The following is a 19,206-nucleotide window of genomic DNA, read 5'->3' as shown; positions in this document are numbered from 1 at the left end:
AGGAGCGCTAATAAAAAGAGCATATCCACAGCTGATTTTAATTGGACTCAAATTAACCAGTTACTGTTTAACCACTTCCATCTCTGACTTGATGGCCACAGATTTTGCCTGTGGTGATGCTCCTACTTGTATATTTACCTTCCAGGGGTTTTGGGGTTGAGAGTAAATTTCAGCCCATCCTTTGTAGCTGAGCCAGGTTAAGTTACAGTTTCCATCAGGATTTACCTCTTGTGTGTTGAGATCAGCGTGGATCAGCAACTCAAGGTTGAATGCTATACTGAACCCTCTCATAAGCACTTTCACATCTACACACAAACGCCCAGACAAAGACACAGTGTCAGCGTGTTGCTGAGCCAAGAACATGTAAGATGATACACAGAAGCTGCCATAGCTCAATGTGTATTTTACCTGTGCGTCGTTTCACCAGTCCATCCTTTCAGTAAACAGGAACAGCGTCAGACAAGTGGTGTATGAAAGTGTGAGTATTCATAACGTTAATGCTAGGAAACAGAAGGCTTGAGTATCTCAAGTTCCCTGACAACCCGAGAGTAACTACTGTATATGCAATGATGACAGTGCCCCAAGGTGACTGTGCTTGCATAATGTGGCCTTGTACAACTGCAGCCATGTCAGACTAGTAATAATGTATTTGAATCCCCTTTACAGCTTTAAGCATCAACATAAGGCTATATGAGGCTCACCGGCATATGCTCTCCCCTACCGTCTCCGGAGACTTAGGGGAATATATTAGGATCGACCAGCATGTGGTGTGTCGTAGAAAGGCTTCTTACGCTCTAACTTTGACTCACACACGACACACTTTTTGTCTGTTAGGAATTGATTACATTTCCACCACCCTCCTTTAATTTTGACTCTGACTCACAGTACATTGTGTGATAATCATTGCTCTTTTGTCCAATTTTAGTAGCGGATTCAATTATTCTAAGGGTTTGTGAATATTGAGGTTTATGTGATGACAGATCATAGATATGAAGACATGAATACACTGCGGACCGTGTAAGCTTTTCCTTTCCTTTGAGTAGGTGGTGCAACAAGGCTTTATGAAAAATGATTTCAGTCAGCTGAACTCCTAGGACTCTGTTTCTATGAGTCTGTTTGAATCACCCTCTGTTTTCTGCGGGGATTTCATTACTAGCTGCTTGAGGTTCATTTGGGACTCCTCAAAGGCTTGACTGTACTCATTGTGCATAAAAGTTTTTGATGGCCACTATTCTGTATTCTTTTTTATCCCGTTTTTCTTAACTCTGTCTCTCCCTTTCCCTTCTCTCATCTTCTGCCTCCCCCCACTAATCACTCCCTCGATTCATCCCTTCTGCCCTGTCATGGCTCTTCCTCCCTCACTCGCTCTGTGTTCCCCCACACCCACTCAGGTGACATCTACTCGTGCAGCCCAGCAGCAACAATCACAAACTGGGGCAGGGTCAGGTAAGAACTCACCTCTCCTTCTCTGCTCCTGTTCCTCTCCGTGTCCGTTCACGGCAATGCTTTCCCCTTATAATAAATTAATCTGACGTAGCATGAAGTGCTGTGGATACACAGAGATGACATTCAGAGACACTGATGGACATGCGTGAGAATTGGAACAAAAACTTTGTTGCTTGTAAAATGTTTTCAGAGCCTGCAGTATGTTTTATTTTCTCACGTTAGGGCTGCATATCTGATGATATGAACACAAAGTCGATCATTGATCTTTGCCAAGGGGGTTATCTCTGGGTCTGAAAGGAGAAGCCAACACAGAATTAAACATGTATTCTTTTCATTAGCCGATAATATACAAGTCTAGTTCCTTAATATATTTATGGCCTCAATCACTAGTTTTAAGTCTTCTTCAATACAGCATCATGTTCATTCTGTAAATTACCAGTGTAGTGCTCAAACATGCCTGGCCGGGCACGCCCCAAAATATTTAATATGAATGATGAGCTCAAACAAGCAGTGAATCTTATATGGCAAATGCTACTATCCCCACCCCCTACTCACACACTGGCACCTGACACACACACTTTCTCCCTAGACCTGTAGTGACTTTTCAAACCCTTTTAGCGACTTGCTGCTCAGAGTAAACCCAGTCAGTGGCTCCTCTGGCAGTCTGAGTAAAATCAATATGAAGATTGATGAACAAATGAATTATATCATGCACCTTCGCATGTTGATTTTCCCCTGTGGCCAATACTAATATTAAATGCACCGCACTGGTTTGCTTATTGTTTTGAATCAAATAATTTGGAGAAATGTGTGTATTTTACCCTGTTTATCATACGGTTTTGTACACATTTACAGTTTTTCATTACAGAGCAAGCTGTTCTACAGACAGTGGTTGTTAGATGCAGCATAATAGTACAAAGATTATATTTTAAGTGCATTATTTACAGTAATAACACCCAGTGTTGCTATTCTTGAACAAAGCTGTAATTGACAGTTGAAGCTTTCTATTTAAGTATGATATTGTGTACTCATATTATTGATTGATGCCAAGCAGCTCGGTGTGAGAGGGAGGATTATATTCCTGTCCACTTTGTCAGATCTTTAATCATGACAAAGAATGGCATCGTGCCGCTCCAGAGCAATTACAGATTGAGTCATATCTTCAAACATAAATCTATACAAGTCCATTTTAATTTTTCAAATGGGCCATCTTTCCAAAAATGCATCTGATCTAAACTCTGTTTTCTGAAGGTAAATTTGTTGGATGTTTTATATTCAATATCTCGCACTGTGCCATGATAAAAAAGTATTTTCTGCCTGAGTGTTCTTAGCCTAAATTATGTTCTTAACTCTAAGTGGTTTGCACCTTAATATATTTATGGCCTCAATCACTAGTTTTAAGTCTTCTTCAATACAGCATCATGTTCATTCTGTAAATTACCAGTGTAGTGCTCAAACATGCCTGGCCGGGCACGCCCCAAAATATTTAATATGAATGATGAGCTCAAACAAGCAGTGAATCTTATATGGCAAATGTTACTATCCCCACCCCCTACTCACACACTGGCACCTGACACACACACTTTCTCCCTAGACCTGTAGTGACTTTTCAAACCCTTTTAGCGACTTGCTGCTCAGAGTAAACCCAGTCAGTGGCTCCTCTGGCAGCAGCACCAAAGGGTCTCTCCCTTCCTCTCCTCTCTTGCGGTGTGCACGCAGACAGGAGTGAGGTACTGTGGTTAGCTTGCGGCTTTCTCGAGAACCGCTCATCCCAACAACTTCACACTTGATACAACGCTTCCTTTGGTCCCGCCTCAAAACTGTCATTCCGAAACTAGTCTCCCTCACCAGACCTTTCTCAAGAAAAGAAAGGTCTGGCTGGGCCGACTCTCACTTTAAGATTGGAGAAAAAAAACGCTCCGGCTGCTTGTATTTCTTTCAACCAATCACAGTCGTTCTGGGCGGTGCCACAGCAACGGTGCGCTTGCAAAAATATTGCCGGGGGGAAACAGGTTTTGTTGTAACACGCCCACAAAAATATCGCCTACAGCACACGAACCATGGCAGAAAAATGGCTACATCCCCGCAAGATCAAACACAGCAAAAGTTAATAAAGGACGTGTTGAAAACGGTTGAAAACTGCTACACAACCAGAGGTGGTAGGGCGGGACTTCAGCGGGTGGCTCGTTCCGCCCAATGAGAGGCTGACCTATGCAGCTAACTTCATCCCACTCAGACTTCTCCGAAACTTAGGTTGCTGATGCTTGAGTTTGCCACAATGTACAACCTTCGGTCTCTCTTTCTTCATCTGTTGCTGAATGTACGATAGCGAGCGAGGGAAGGACTATACCCCATCTGCAGAGTCCTGAAGTCCTGCCTATGTTGCTCTACAGAGTTTAAGTTTGCCATCTGTGTCAAGTATCTGCCTGGTAGTCGCTCAATGTACAGCAGGAAACGGCACTTCAAAATGAAAGCTCTGTGTCGGATTTACTGTACTTCAAAATAAAGTGTGTTTTCTACAAACTTGACAAGTTCGGGTGTCACGTGTGGTCCGTTCAGAATGGACCCACGACCCACCACTTGGGAACCACTGCCAGACTTGAGGCTTTAGTACAGTAGTCCACAAATCAATGGGTGATGTCATGGTAGCTATGCCCTCTTCTTTTACACAGTCTATGATCTTTGGCCTAAGATATTCTGGTACCAAGTACACTTATGAATCACTCTGTGCTTAGTAATTGTTGTGGCCAATCTGTGACTAGCACAGGAATCCAATATCGAAGCAGCGCTCAAGTTCAGAATGGGCAGACCATTTTTCACAATCACCCCCCCCTCCAAGTTCCTCCATTGTTGCCCACATGAGCATTGAAGTCCTCCAGCAGCACAATAGAGTTCCTAGGTGGTATCCTTTCCAGGACCCCCACCCAGAGACTCTAAGAACCACTGATGTCAGCCTTTATTGATTTCTCTCTCCCTTCACTTGTTCTCCAGGTATCTACTACTCCAGCTCCACCCTACCCAGCCAGCGTGTCAGTTCCCCTCTCTCTGGAGGAGGAGGAGGCTCGGGATCCAGTTCCCCGGGTAAACTCCAACGCCTGGGATCAGCCTCTGACACACCGGGGTACTCGACTACTCAGCGCCTGCCATCCTCCTCCTCCTCTCCCAGCAAACAGTCTCCTGCTAATCGACTGGCCAAGTCATACAGGTAGAGAGTCGCTGTTGTATTGATATTGATTTTGATGTATTGTTGTTGATACTGATGGTGCGATGGCGTTTGAAGGTGGATAAAGGAGATGGCATTTAAAAGAGTGGCTGTATTTTCATGCCAGTCCCATTCATAAGTTTCACAGACAGCATGAGAGGAAAGATAAATAAACAATGAGTGACTACAGTTGAATTTGAATGGAAAATTGCCTTTAGAGGTTATTGTCTTCCAAGCTATGCTGCCATGCTGAGAGAATATGAAATATTCTCATCCGAGCATATAACTGTTCCTACATGTGAAATGGAATGAATCATTTGAAGCCATTACACTTCATACAAATGATGTCACCTTGCTCATTTGTCTCCCAGCACCACAGTTGCTGTGACAACAGCAGGAGGGGGCGGGTCTCCCCTGAGAGTCGCATCTCCACCCAACTCTACAGCGGCAGGGGGAGGGGCCAGCTCATCATCGTCCCCTCTTCACCAGGTACAGAACACCACAGTCTTACACCTGTAGAAAGAGGTTCATTGATGTTAGAATATTTTTTTGTATGTGAAGCTTGCATTCAAATTGCATTGCAGAGGCTGCAGATCATTAAACATTGTAATGAATGGAACCATGGCAACAGCACTGGAGTTCATGCAATTATGTTCTTCAAAGTCTGAGTAAAATCAATATGAAGACTGATGAACAAATGAATTATATCATGCACCTTCGCATGTTGATTTTCCCCTGTGGCCAATACTAATATTTAATGCACCGCACTGGTTTGCTTATTATTTTGAATCAAATAATTTGGAGAAATGTGTGTATTTTACCCTGTTTATCATACGGTTTTGTACACATTTACAGTTTTTCATTACAGAGCAAGCTGTTCTACAGACAGTGGTTGTTAGATGCAGCATAATAGTACAAAGATTATATTTTAAGTGCATTATTTACAGTAATAACACCCAGTGTTGCTATTCTTGAACAAAGCTGTAATTGACAGTTGAAGCTTTCTATTTAAGTATGATATTGTGTACTCATATTATTGATTGATGCCAAGCAGCTCAGTGTGAGAGGGAGGATTATATTCCTGTCCACTTTGTCAGATCTTTAATCATGACAAAGAATGGCATCGTGCCGCTCCAGAGCAATTACAGATTGAGTCATATCTTCAAACATAAATCTATACAAGTCCATTTTAATTTTTCAAATGGGCCATCTTTCCAAAAATGCATCTGATCTAAACTCTGTTTTCTGAAGGTAAATTTGTTGGATGTTTTATATTCAATATCTCGCACTGTGCCATGATAAAAAAGTATTTTCTGCCTGAGTGTTCTTAGCCTAAATTATGTTCTTAACTCTAAGTGGTTTGGACATGGTTTACACAAAATGCTGATTTAAATTCATAAGCCCATTTTACAAAAGTTTTTAATTTGGATAGAGACACAAAAGTAAATTGGCAAAGTAAATGGAAAAAAAAATAAATAAAAAATACAGGTACAGACGCTTTCTATCCGAACCACACAAATTGAGACATATCAGCTGTGTCAACTGTTACGTATCTGCTGCCAACACACTGTAATTTAATGAGCGGTAATTGCACCGGTGTAGAACTGAGCTTATTCACAATTCTTGTCTTTGCAGATGAGTTCAGGCATAGGGAGCTATGCCACTCTGTCTCCCAAACGACTGGCAGCTCACCACGCTTCTGACCAGTACAAGATCTCCCACGAGCTCTACGCCACTGCTACACTTCAGAGGCCTGGCAGTCTGGCAGGTGGGAGTTCACAAACTCATGCAGTCTCACACACACGGACACATAAACCTAAAGATGTGTGTAAGTCTACTAAGGGTATATAGCAACCTTACTTTGCTTCTTAACCAGCATCTTGTGTCAGTGGGGCATTTGTGCTACACAAGGGAGCCCATGCTACATGCCATGTATCTGACGGCCATGCTAAGAAATGTCAAGATCTGCATCAGTGTGTTGCAGTTGGTATCTTAACCTTATCAACTCTGTATCGCCCACTTCACGAGAGGCATCAATGCGTCTTTGTGGCTGCCCTTTATAAAGAAGAGCTTGGAAATGAATGCACTTGCTGTCCAGCAGTTATATTTGTGAATTATGAGCCATTTATGAGCAGATCTGTTGTGACTACCAGACACAAACCTGCTTTAAGACGAATAACATGAGTCTGTGTCATCAAATGAGATCTATTTTCTGTGTCTGGTAGCTGAGTGGCTCAGAATGACACTGGTCTCTCAGCACAGGCAGCAGCAGACCTATACTTGCCCCTACAGTTGCACTGAATAGTTAATGGCTCTCTCTCTTGACTCTACAAAATTGAGTTGGCTGAATATCAAACTGAAAATGAAAATGTGTTGTGGAAACTGTTTATGGTCCATAGTAGTGTAGTGTAAAATTTTTATTTGAGGCTGGCTGTTTGTGTCTGTTTAAATGAAATACTGTAGATAGTCCACTGTTTCAAGGACTTTAAATTCTCAAGACTTGTGTTACAAGTACCATTCAGACTGAAAATAGTTTTAGACAGCTTTCTTCTCTCATTTGGCTCGACTCGAGTTTTTACCCTGTGCTGCTGCTCTTCATGTAACTGCAGACAAATTATTTTGTTTCGTGTGTCAGTTATTTTTTTCAGGGGTTTAACTATGAGCCAGTTTTACCTGAGAGCTCAGTATAGTCAATTTGTGCTTCTCTATCAATGTCCTTTGCTTAGTGTCAGGCTGACTTTTTTTTCAGATTCAGTGTTTTCATTTTTTCATGCAACATTAATGAAATATTTGACAAGATTAATATTGATTAACCCAGGCGGCAGTGTTTTGAAGCGGCAGAGTAAGTCAAATTGATTGGTCCTTTTAAACTCAGAGCTGTATTGATGAAGAACATGACCTTCATGCTTTACCCTGAGGGCATAACTGTGATCTTGAAGCTACGCCTGGGGTTTCATCTCTCCTGAAGACTTTAAATGAAGAAGAAAGCAAAGGACTGAGCGGGACTGAGCGCCGATGGAAAAGAGATCTCAGACTGTCACTACTAATAGCGGACCTGGGTCATATGATTATCAGAACTGGCTCTCGTGTGCTTGGACTACCACACTGTGGTTGATTATATCAGAGCAATTTTAAGGCAACTTCCCATTCATGAAAATACAAGATATTTAATTTCAAATGCTCACCATGTTTCTAAAATCCTACCAACCAAGAATTATCGGAGATGCTATTAGTTAAAGGTCTGCTTATCTTTGTGGGCGACATCCTCCTGGAAAAAGCACACCAGAGTTCATGTGAGTAGCCTGTTTCAAGAGGTACTTAACAGCTCTATAGCACCTACTCTACACTGGAGTTAAGCTGCGTAAAACCCAAATTGCCTAAAAAAAGAAATGTCCTTTCTGTGCTTTCAGCCTGAAGAGCCCAAGTTATACAGTCCATTGTGGATAAACATTGCCAAAGTAACAGTAGCATAACACCCAGCTGAAGAAAATGATTGACAGGGATCTTTTAGCAAAGTCAGATAATTAGAAGTTATCAATAAATAACATTTAAATATGGGCTGATATTTAGAGCTTCACTGGCATTTACATTGACTAGTGGTTGACATTGGAGCCTCTGGCACAGCAGTGATAGATATTCAGATATCGTCTGTTTCTGTTTTAAATTTGATTGGCCCAGAAGATTGTTGGACACTTATGATCACCTGATTTTGAGTCTTAAATGGACAGTTCATCTCCAAATCAAAATACATATATTTCCTCTTACCTGTAGTGCTATTTATCAGTCTAGATTGTGTTGCTTTGAGTTGCCGAGTGCTGGTGATATCAGCTGTAGAGATGTATGCCTTCTCTCAAACATAATGGAACTAGATGGCACTTGGCTGGAACTGCTCAAGCGATTTCAAAAGCTCAACAGCAATGTATCTGTCCAGAAATCATGACGCAGTTACTCAAGATAATCCACAGACCTTGTTGTGAGCAGTTTCATGCGCAGCATTCCTTTCTATCGAGCTACACCAACCGCAGTAGGAAACGTGGATCTACTGCTAGCTAATGTGCTCAGCAGAGGAGGACACATTAATGATTACATCTCATGCCATCACAAGCATGAACCTCTCGTTCATGAGTAGATGCACGCTTCCTCCAGTGCGGTGATTTGGTTGGCGGATGTCATTTGGTAGAAATAGTTCCTGCATGAAACTGCTCACAACAAGGTCTGTAGATTATCTCAAACAACCAAGTCATGAGTTCTGGAAAGAGACGTTGTTGAATGTTGTATTTTTTTGCACTTACACTGTCATGAGCATGAGCCTCTCGTTCATGAATAGATGCACACTTCCTCCGGTGCTGTGATTTGGTTGTTGGATATAATTTGGTAGAAATAGTTCCTACATGAAACTGCTCACAACAAGGTCTGTAGATTATTTCAACAAGGTCTGTAGATTATCTCAAACAACCAAGTCATGAGTTCTGGAGAGAGACATTGTTGTTGAGTGTTGTAATTTTTTGCACTTACACTGTCATGAGCATGAGCCTCTCGTTCATGAGTAGATGCACACTTCCTCCGGTGCTGTGATTTGGTTGTTCGATATAATTTGGTAGAAATAGTTCCTACATGAAACTGCTCACAACAAGGTCTGTAGATTATCTTAAACAACCAAGTCATGAGTTCTGGAAAGAGACATTGTTGTTGAGTGGTGTAATTTTTTGCACCACAAACTGAGTGCCATTTAGCTCCATTATATTCAAGATAAGGCAGACTTCTCTGTAGCCTATATCTCCAACACCCAGTGACTCACACCAAAACAATCTAGATTGATAAACATCACTACAGGTAAGAAGAAAAATATGTATTTTTGTTGTTGGGGTGAACTGTCCTTTTGACTTTGCAGACATACCACCCTTTCTTGAATCCCAGAATTACAGTAGGTACTGTATGTGGTTACATATAAAAGAAGTTTAAAATATAAAAGTAACACACCCCAAGAATTATAACAAGGCGCTGATCACTGGCGGTGGACTTGATTAGAGAAAACAAGTGTCACACTCTGGCTTCATGTGCATTTATTTTATTTATTTATGCATTTATTTTTCTTTCATTTATTTGTTATGTAATGGGCAGCATGCAATTTGTTGGCTGATGGCAGTCTGTACATGCACTGTAGGTACTGAGTGTGTGGGATTGTGAATAGTGGCACCTCTGTGTATGGACTGTATATAGTATGTAGGAACTGTACTGTATGTATAAACTTTATTGGATCTTTAAACCGCAGGTACCGCATGTATCCAAGACTGATCACATCTTATTTTGATGACGTATCGTCCTTTGACCCTTCTTCAAGGTCAGCAATCATACAAATCATATGACTGTTGACCCTGAAGAAGGCTCACAGGCTGAAACGTCATCATCAAAATAAAAGAAATGCATACTGAGCCAGAGCAGCAACACTTGTTTTCTATAAATACATGTAAAAGCAGAACAAATAATGTAATATTTTATTTTCTTACTGTAGGTGCTATATCTAGTTTGCTTTCTTTTTAACTACACAAACAAGACGGAGGCATCAAGGGACCAGAGTTGGTTTTTGCATTTTGCTATCTTTTTAAAATATTTTACAGAATGAAACATCATGGGAGGGCATCTCTCTCCGTTTTTCCCTCTCTTCTTAAAGTTCTCTCTCCTTTTGAAAGAAAGAGGTCAGTACTTCCACGAGTGGGCCCTTGCGAGTAAAAAAAAAAAAAAAATGAATAAAGAAATAAAACCGACTCACCAAGACTTCAAAGATGAAAGAGATGAAGGAAGTAGAGGGAGCTGGGATGAGTCATGCCGTTAATGGGTGTGTCCATGACTCTAATTAGTGCTCCTTCATGCATATTCTGACCATCTCTGTCTCTTTTCTTGCTTCTTTTTTCCCTCCGTCTATCTGTCTCTAAATTCACCTAAGTTCAATTGAGCTCAGTGGGTGTTGCAGCCTCCAAAATTTCCATTTATTTCTGTCATTTCCTCAAATTTTCTCCATATCCTTTATCTCGCTCCCTCAATCGGACTCTCATTTCATCTGTCCGTCTTTCTCCTCAGTGTGAAAGGCGACACACTACCCTTTTGTTAGCAAGGGAGGTAAACAGGTCAGTCAGTTAACCACACTGTTGAAAAGGAGGACACAGTTGCACGAAATGCAGTAGCCTCTTTGCCACAGTCATGCTCCAAACAGGCATCATGAGGCAAACCACTGCCTTATTTGCCACAGTATAGTACAGGAAGTTCAGGCATCCCCAAGGGTGCTCGCAGCGTTCTACCTCATGGGCTGTTCGATAGAGGAGGTTTAGGATTTGAGTATTCGCTGCTATTCATCTTTAAAATACTCTTTGACTTGTCTGCTTTGTTGGACAGCTAAGACAAGAAATATACACCAGTCTCTCGCTGCAACAAAAATGGCTACATACTACAGTGTGCACTTGATCCCACTGAGATGGCTGAGTGCCTCGCATGCATCGATTTCTGATGTGATCCGAAGGGTTGTGGGGTTTTGACTGTGCCAAGTTGATGGTGGATACACGCCGAGGTCTGAATCGGAGTCTTGAAGCACCGCACTCATCCCCCTGCTTCCGCTGGAAAACGCTTGGCACGCGACTCGCCATCGATTGAGGGCTAATGCGATATGATACGACGTTAGCTCCGCTGGACCGTCTCCCTTTTCCCTCAGTCACTCAGAGCTCTCTAAGCCTGTGTGTATATACGAGTATGTGCACGTCCTTTCACTTTATCTCCCGCCATATCACCCCTGGCCCTGCTGACTCGTCTTCATATTCCCCCCAGTCCCCTCCTTTTTCTACTCCTTCCTAATTTTAATTTCACTCCGTGTTTTCAGAGGGAGGCCTTACATTTGATCTGCTGTGTAATTAACAAATGCCTGCTGTCAATGTCTTCCTTGCCCCTGTGTTCTGTGGGATTCCTGCCAAACACGGAGCAAGAAGGGGGACACTACATCTCATTATTTTATAGCTGACGACCCGCAATGTGTTCCGTGGAGATTAAAAAAATGAAATACAGAGGCATCCCTCTCTCTCACTCCTTTGTCACAGTCTCTCTCACTATCTGCCTATTCCTTCCTATCTCACGTGTCTCTCTGCATGTCTCCCTTTATTTCTCTGTCATTTTTTTTTCTCTACTTGTGATTTGGTGCATCTAAATGCTCTAACTCACCACATGCTCTACCGCTCATACACACACACACACACACACACACACACACACAGCACCTTTATCTGTCCACCATATAAATAGTGTGCTGTTTGTCACTTGAAGCTACATCTGTAAAAAAAAAACAAGGTCCAGGGTGAAATGGACAGGTCTAAAAACAGAGGTCTATTTGTTGAGTCGAGTGTTGTTTTCTCCTCCTTTTCCTTCCCTTCCATCATCACTGTCCTTCACCCATCATCAACACACCTGTTCCCTTGCTTTTGTCTTGCCTCTCTTGTGTACCCATCCATCTTGTGCCATTTTTGTATATATCTTGTTTCACCCTCTCCATCCTCTGTGGCTCCTATCACTGCCTTCCCATTCCACTTTCTTACCATTTCCTGCACGAAATTGCGACCCATCTTCCCTCCCTTTATTTTTTTCCTTCATTGTTCCTTACCTCCTTAAAATCCATCCCTTCAATTCCTCCGTACCGCCCCTCCTTACCCCCCTCTTGCCTTCCTCTTCATTTTGTCCTGCGTATCTTACTTCCATCTTTTTATGTTCTTTCTCTCTCTTTTCTCCAGGCTCTCGTGGCTCCTACAGTAGTCAGCACAGTCAGGAGCCCCTTCGGCCCTTGGGGTCCCCAGAGCACCACATAGATCCCATCTATGAAGAGCGTGTCTACCACAACAAGGGCCCCATGAGGAGCCTTAGCCAGAGCCAGGGGCCAGACACAGGCCCTTATCGCAACAACACCGGTACGGCACTCCCTGAATTTTTTATTCACTTCATACACTCTGTGAGTTTAAACCTGAAATGTATCACACAGCTTCTCAGTATCTTAAAGGGTAACTTTGATATTTTTTAACTGGACTCTATTTGATTTGTTTTTCTGCCTAAGTAACTAATAGTAGACAACAATTTTTGAAAGTGGTCCAGTTGTGATTGAGAGCCTTGCAGCCAGCAGTGGCGAAACAGGCTACAATATAACCATGTGGGGCAATAGTGCACCTTCAGTTCATGTCCACTTGAAGTGCTTGTTTTTGCCACTGACAGGCTCACATTGTTATTTTAAGTGTCTGACAACATTGTAGAAAGGATCTTACAGAGATAGATCATTTGTTAAAGAGTAAGCCCCTTTTTGTTCAACCAGAAACAGCCCCACAATCAATATCGGCAAACCCACCAGACTCCATTGAAAAAAAAAGGTCATTTTAGTCAGTATAGAGCCAGCATATTTTCACATTTTACAGTGTGAATAAGCATTTATTTCAACCAAACCAGAGTTGGGGATTGTTAAAACACCAGAAAGAAGAACCAAGACTGTTTCTGTGAGTGTCATATAATTTCTGTTGACTTTCAATAAAGTGTTTTACGATGATAAAATTACAGTTTATTTAAATGTAGTCTGGTGGATTTGTCCACAGCAATTTTAACAAAAAGGGCTGCCTCTGTAGGATCCTTTCCATGATGTTGTCAGACACTTAGAGTGAAAAGCCTGTTATTGGCAAAAATAAGCAGTGTCACACAATTAGTGTTACATTGCAGTCTGTTTCACCACTGTCTGCTGCACCGCTCTCGCTCAATACTGAACCAATTTCGAAAATTGCTGTTCCCATTAGTCACTTAGACACAAAAACATGAGAAAAAAGGGTTGAAAATGGCAAAGTTACTATTTAAAGTTGAAGACTGTAGCACACTGTTGTGTCCTTGAGTGTTTGACATCAGCTGGCAGAGACCTCTTTCCCCTGCAGGAACCGCAGACAGACAACAAAGATTATAGATTATCTTAATAATGGATTAATTTAATAATGGAGCTGGGATAAGATAGGCAAATGATGTGTTCATTAGGAGCTAAATTTACATCCCTTTATGTATGAGTCAGTCACACAGCACGCATTCACCTCATTAATTGATGCTCGCTTACTCAGTGTCAGGTGAACATGACATATAGATGCAGCAATTGCCCTTCTCCTGTATTGGGTAATGCTCCTTCTTTATGCTGTGTAGTTAGTCCCACACATTTCCAACAACTGCACAGAGACAAATGGAGAAAATACATAATAGAGAGGAAAAAATAAGGAATTCAGAAAACACTATCACCGACCCTTTTGATCTGTTTGTTTCTTTTTTTCCTAGTTGGCACAGCTGGGCACATTTTCTATCAAAGTCACACAGTCAGACACATTCATTCTCACCCGCTCCCTCCATAACTCCATTGTTGCCAGCAATGTATTTTTAATAGGGCCTCATTGAGCTTATCTCAATGTGGGTTTAGGTACGCCATGTTAATCCCATTACCGTATCATACCCACATGAAAACACCCAAGTCGGTCACGCCACGTTCACAGCTCCCTCGATGTCATTAACCAGTCTAGCCTTAATAGCTATCATTAGCATTTGGGTCAGAATCATAGCAGTAAATATGGCACTCCAGACCAGTGTTTGAGTTGATCAGTTTGACTCACTTGAAAGTAGTGAGAGTTGCCTTTAAGCACAGAGTGTAGCATTTGAAGCATATTTCAGTGTGAGGGGGGGTCATTGGTTTTGCTCTCATTCTTGTGGAATATCTCTTTGATTACTGTCGGTGAAATTCTGAACAGTGCATATAGCGATAAGATTGTCTTTGCAAGCAGGAATTAATTAAATAAGTGCTCTTCAGAAGTTTACAGAGAGGATCCAGTGTTATCTATAATTTACTGCGCCTCGTATTTGTAGTTTCAATAGATGGGTATAAGAAAACTCACAAAGGAAATTTGTGCTGCAGCTCCAAAAATCAATAGTCTGTGGATTAGACCGTGTACATTTAATTGCAACGCTTGAGGTTTACAATACGCCTCTCCTATGATACAGTATTTTAATAGATTGTCTCGTGTTGCTTGAGCTAAATCCTCCGTCAGAGTGTATCAGCATGAGCCTTTTTCACCCTATACACAATCTCCCTCCTACTGCGCTTGGCCCATGTGACGACGGCGGTAAATCAACACACTGAAGCTGGAGCGCACCTTGAAATCACTGAGCCGTTGAATTAAGGCTTGGCCTTCGCGCAGCATGTTTTAAAAGTCATGTTAATAGCCTGTGCAGTGACGAGGAGGCTGTCTAATAAGGATTCATAATGCATAGACTGATAGCGCATAGTGAACTGATAAGGGCTCTGCTGACATGGTGAGCGGTAAGTCATTAATTATGTCATAGCGCCTTTTCTTGGCAATGGCAGGCACACATTATTGGTTCATTAAGCTGGCATGGATCAATGTAATTAATGCTATAAGTCATTCCTGCGGTTTGAAAGAGAATGGAGACGTTTGTGTGGGTATGTCATTCCAAAATGTATGAAGCTGGAGTCACTGGGTCTATATATACGGCGCATGGCGTTGTGCGTGCTAATTCAAGGCCAATTTAAAGCAGGCACTTTCAGTCAAATGAAGCTCACAGTATTCATTGAGAGCGTGGGCCACCACATTACTTAACTGGACACTTAACTGTGAAGAGGAGCTGCATGATACAACAAAAGCAATTTAAGTGACTATAATTATACATGCACTGGTTTTCATAGTGTCTGTTTCCTGACCCAGTTGAGGACAAAGCGAGAGGTAGAGAGAAATAGGGAGCAAATGGGACGTGAGAAGGAGCAAGCAAAGCAGACACGTAGTGGAGTCAAGGCTGCACTCCAAATTTAATCAAATGGGGTGAGTTTGTAGAGGCAAGATATCTGGTTAACACCCAAATTGTCGTTGTCAATTGCATTTTCTTTGGCTCAAAAGAGGGTCGACGTTTACTTGCAGCCTGGAATTTAGCATCAGCATGGTTTCCTGGGCAGAGAGCCAATGGGATTTTTTTATTGGATTTTGGATTATTACAGAAAATAAGGTTGGTGCCAAACATCTTTTTTCCACTCACATGTTTAGTTCAGCAAGATAATCTTTACAAATGAACACTTTCATGATTTTTGTAGTGTAAATGCAATCGCTAGAAGTTAAAAGCTAACGTTAGGTTACGTTTCGTCTACTGCAGGCAACCCCTGATGACCCCTCTTCTCCCTGTCAAACAAGCCTGGGTGTTGTGACACTGAACTCACCTCTGTCTGCAGAAGACCAGAGAAAAGTGTTTCTGAAAGTCTCTGTGTGTTTTCAGCTCTCACTACTTTTGTAGCTTCTAACTGAATCTCTGTGGTTTGGAGTTTAGTTTCTGTCCTGCGTCCTGTTTTTACTTTAGATATACTGTGAAGAATCGACAGGAAATTAAATGTGTTATTACTGAGTTAGTGGAACTTTGTTATCGGCTTTTCATCAATAAAGAGGAGTCTAATAATACGGCAGGGAGGAAGAGTGAAAGCAGAAGCAGCCACAGTGAGATGTTAATGAAGAGCTGCAGACAACAGGCTCTTACTGCACCTCTGCAAACAGCTCACTTCCATCAGCTGAACTTCTTTTACCTGCTGCCCTGCTGTGGAAAAACACATGGAGCAAAAATAACAGGCGACATTAGCTGTGGATTAGCATGCATTTTGCCACTGAACATGAAGCACATTTCATAGAAAATACCGAGATAGATATCGTGTATCGCCATTCAGCCTGGAAAATACCGAGATATGAACTTTTGTCCATGTCGCCAAGCCCTACACCATGGTCACTTTCAAGCTTTCAAGAGTGAGGGCATTTACTGGTGTATTTGATGCCACATACAGTACAGGCCAAAAGTTTGGACACACCTTCTCATTCAATGCGTTTTCTTTGTTTTCATGACTATTTACATTGTAGATTCTCACTGAAGGCATCAAAACTATGAATGAACACATGTGGAGTTATGTACTTAACAAAAAAAGGTGAAATAACTGAAAACATGTTTTATATTCTAGTTTCTTCAAAATAGCCACCCTTTGCTCTGATTACTGCTTTGCACACTCTTGGCATTCTCTCGATGAGCTTCAAGAGGTAGTCACCTGAAATGGTTTCCACTTCACAGGTGTGCCTTATCAGGGTTAATTAGTGGAATTTCTTGCTTTATCAATGGGGTTGGGACCATCAGTTGTGTTGTGCAGAAGTCAGGTTAATACACAGCCGACAGCCCTATTGGACAACTGTTAAAATTCATATTATGGCAAGAACCAATCAGCTAACTAAAGAAAAACGAGTGGCCATCATTACTTTAAGAAATGAAGGTCAGTCAGTCCGGAAAATTGCAAAAACTTTAAATGTGTCCCCAAGTGGAGTAGCAAAAACCATCAAGCGCTACAACGAAACTGGCACACATGAGGACCGACCCGGGAAAGGAAGACCAAGAGTCACCTCTGCTTCTGAGGATAAGTTCATCCGAGTCACCAGCCTCAGAAATCGCAAGTTAACAGCAGCTCAGATCAGAGACCAGATGAATGCCACACAGAGTTCTAGCAGCAGACCCATCTCTAGAACAACTGTTAAGAGGAGACTGCGTGAATCAGGCCTTCATGGTCAAATAGCTGCTATGAAACCACTGCTAAGGAGAGGCAACAAGCAGAAGAGATTTGTTTGGGCCAAGAAACACAAGGAATGGATATTAGACCAGTGGAAATCTGTGCTTTGGTCTGATGAGTCCAAATTTGAGATCTTTGGTTCCAACCGCCGTGTCTTTGTGAGACGCAGAAAAGGTGAACGGATGGATTCCACATGCCTGGTTCCCACTGTGAAGCATGGAGGAGGAGGTGTGATGGTGTGGGGGTGTTTTGCTGCTGACACTGTTGGGGATTTATTCAAAATTGAAGGCACACTGAACCAGCATGGCTACCACAGCATCCTGCAGCGACATGCCATCCCATCCGGTTTGCGTTTAGTTGGACGATCATTTATTTTTCAACAGGACAATGACCCCAAACACACCTCCAGGCTGTGTAAGGGCTATGTGACCAAGAAGGAGAGTGATGGAGTGCTGCGGCAGATGACCTGGCCTCCACAGTCACCGGACCTGAACCCAATCGAGATGGTTTGGGGTGAGCTGGACCGCAGAGTGAAGGCAAAGGGGCCAACAAGTGCTAAACACCTCTGGGAACTCCTTCAAGACTGTTGGAAAACCATTTCAGGTGACTACCTCTTGAAGCTCATGGAGAGAATGCCAAGAGTGTGCAAAGCAGTAATCAGAGCAAAGGGTGGCTATTTTGAAGAAACTAGAATATAAAACATGTTTTCAGTTATTTCACCTTTTTTTGTTAAGTACATAACTCCACATGTGTTCATTCATAGTTTTGATGCCTACAGTGAGAATCTACAATGTAAATAGTCATGAAAATAAAGAAAACGCATTGATTGAGAAGGTGTGTCCAAACTTTTGGCCTGTACTGTACGTGATACGTGAACATCTCCTAAGCTTGTGTTAACCACAGACCTTCGTTCAAGGCATCTGACCCAAACCCCATTCAATAAACCAATTGACTTTGAGATGAGGGACTTTGGGGTGCTAAAATGTTAACTCATTTATGGGTTTTAAGACTTATTCTTGCACCATCTATCACCTACCTTTTTTATGCTCTTGGCTTAGACTTCACTGCATATTTTTAGGGACTTGCGATTAGGCTCTGCTCTCAGCCTCCTCCATCTAGTCAAAACACCAACACACCTGTAGTCTGAGAAAGTCTACCTGCATTTTCTTGGAGCACAATGGACAGCAGTTTGACAACACGCTTGACAATTCAGTCAGGTCCAGTTTAGAGCGCCGTCAATTGGCTAACCTGTCTGTCTGCTCAGTTTCCATCGCTCGCTGCTCTTCACAGCTCAGTTCACTTCTGCGTTCATTGCTAGCCTGGCCTGGCTGTGTTAGATCAACAGCATTGTCACCACATCTACAGTAAATACACCTGAGGAAGATTCTAAAAATAAGTGCACATCTGCTCCACCTGTGTGACTGTGTGTGTGTCTGGTCTCTCACATGCACACATCCTCCTTCACTTATTCTTACTGACTGCTTTTTCACCCTCTTTTCCCATCTACCCACACATCCATGCTGAGTGTGGATCAGTGTGTATTTGTGTGTGTTTGTCTGCACTGTGCATATGTGTAGGCAGTGACGTGCAGTGTTTCATTCTTGGATTAAACCAGGCCAGCGCCCCAGAGGACTGCAGGTTAATGTGGCCTATTTCAAGCGATTATTCCTGCATGGTCACAGCATCTCTAACACACACATCTATACACATGCATCCCGCTGCAGAGGGGGGTCACAGCAAGGAAAGAGCCTCAGGATGTGGTTTACACATTTGTTTATTTTCCAATGAGACATTGTGTGTTTTAGGAATCAGCCTACAGTTTGTCACTTTGCTTTGCTATCTTCCAGCTCCATCTTTCATGCCCTCCTTCTCTCTCCTTCCTTCCTCCTCTCCTCAGACCTTCCCTCCTTGTTCTCTCCCTCCC

At 42.3% G+C, this 19,206-nt stretch overlaps 1 protein-coding gene across 2 annotated transcripts in view; it reads left to right on the top strand.

Annotated features, from left to right (window-relative positions):
• ctnnd2a (catenin (cadherin-associated protein), delta 2a) overlaps window positions 1-19,206 on the top strand; it is a 374,464-nt gene that overhangs the window by 176,522 nt on the left and 178,736 nt on the right. For both annotated transcript variants that reach the window (XM_078162769.1, XM_078162768.1), the window contains exons 7-11: window positions 1,392-1,446; window positions 4,438-4,651; window positions 5,020-5,137; window positions 6,284-6,416; window positions 12,415-12,588. In XM_078162769.1, the coding sequence (XP_078018895.1) occupies window positions 1,392-1,446; window positions 4,438-4,651; window positions 5,020-5,137; window positions 6,284-6,416; window positions 12,415-12,588 (694 nt within the window). The remainder of the gene's footprint in view (window positions 1-1,391; window positions 1,447-4,437; window positions 4,652-5,019; window positions 5,138-6,283; window positions 6,417-12,414; window positions 12,589-19,206) is intronic.

The sequence above is a fragment of the Epinephelus lanceolatus genome, chromosome 20, assembly GCF_041903045.1.
Source record: "Epinephelus lanceolatus isolate andai-2023 chromosome 20, ASM4190304v1, whole genome shotgun sequence".
NCBI classification, from domain to species: domain Eukaryota; kingdom Metazoa; phylum Chordata; class Actinopteri; order Perciformes; family Serranidae; genus Epinephelus; species Epinephelus lanceolatus.
This window is presented reverse-complemented; position numbering and strand designations above follow the sequence as displayed.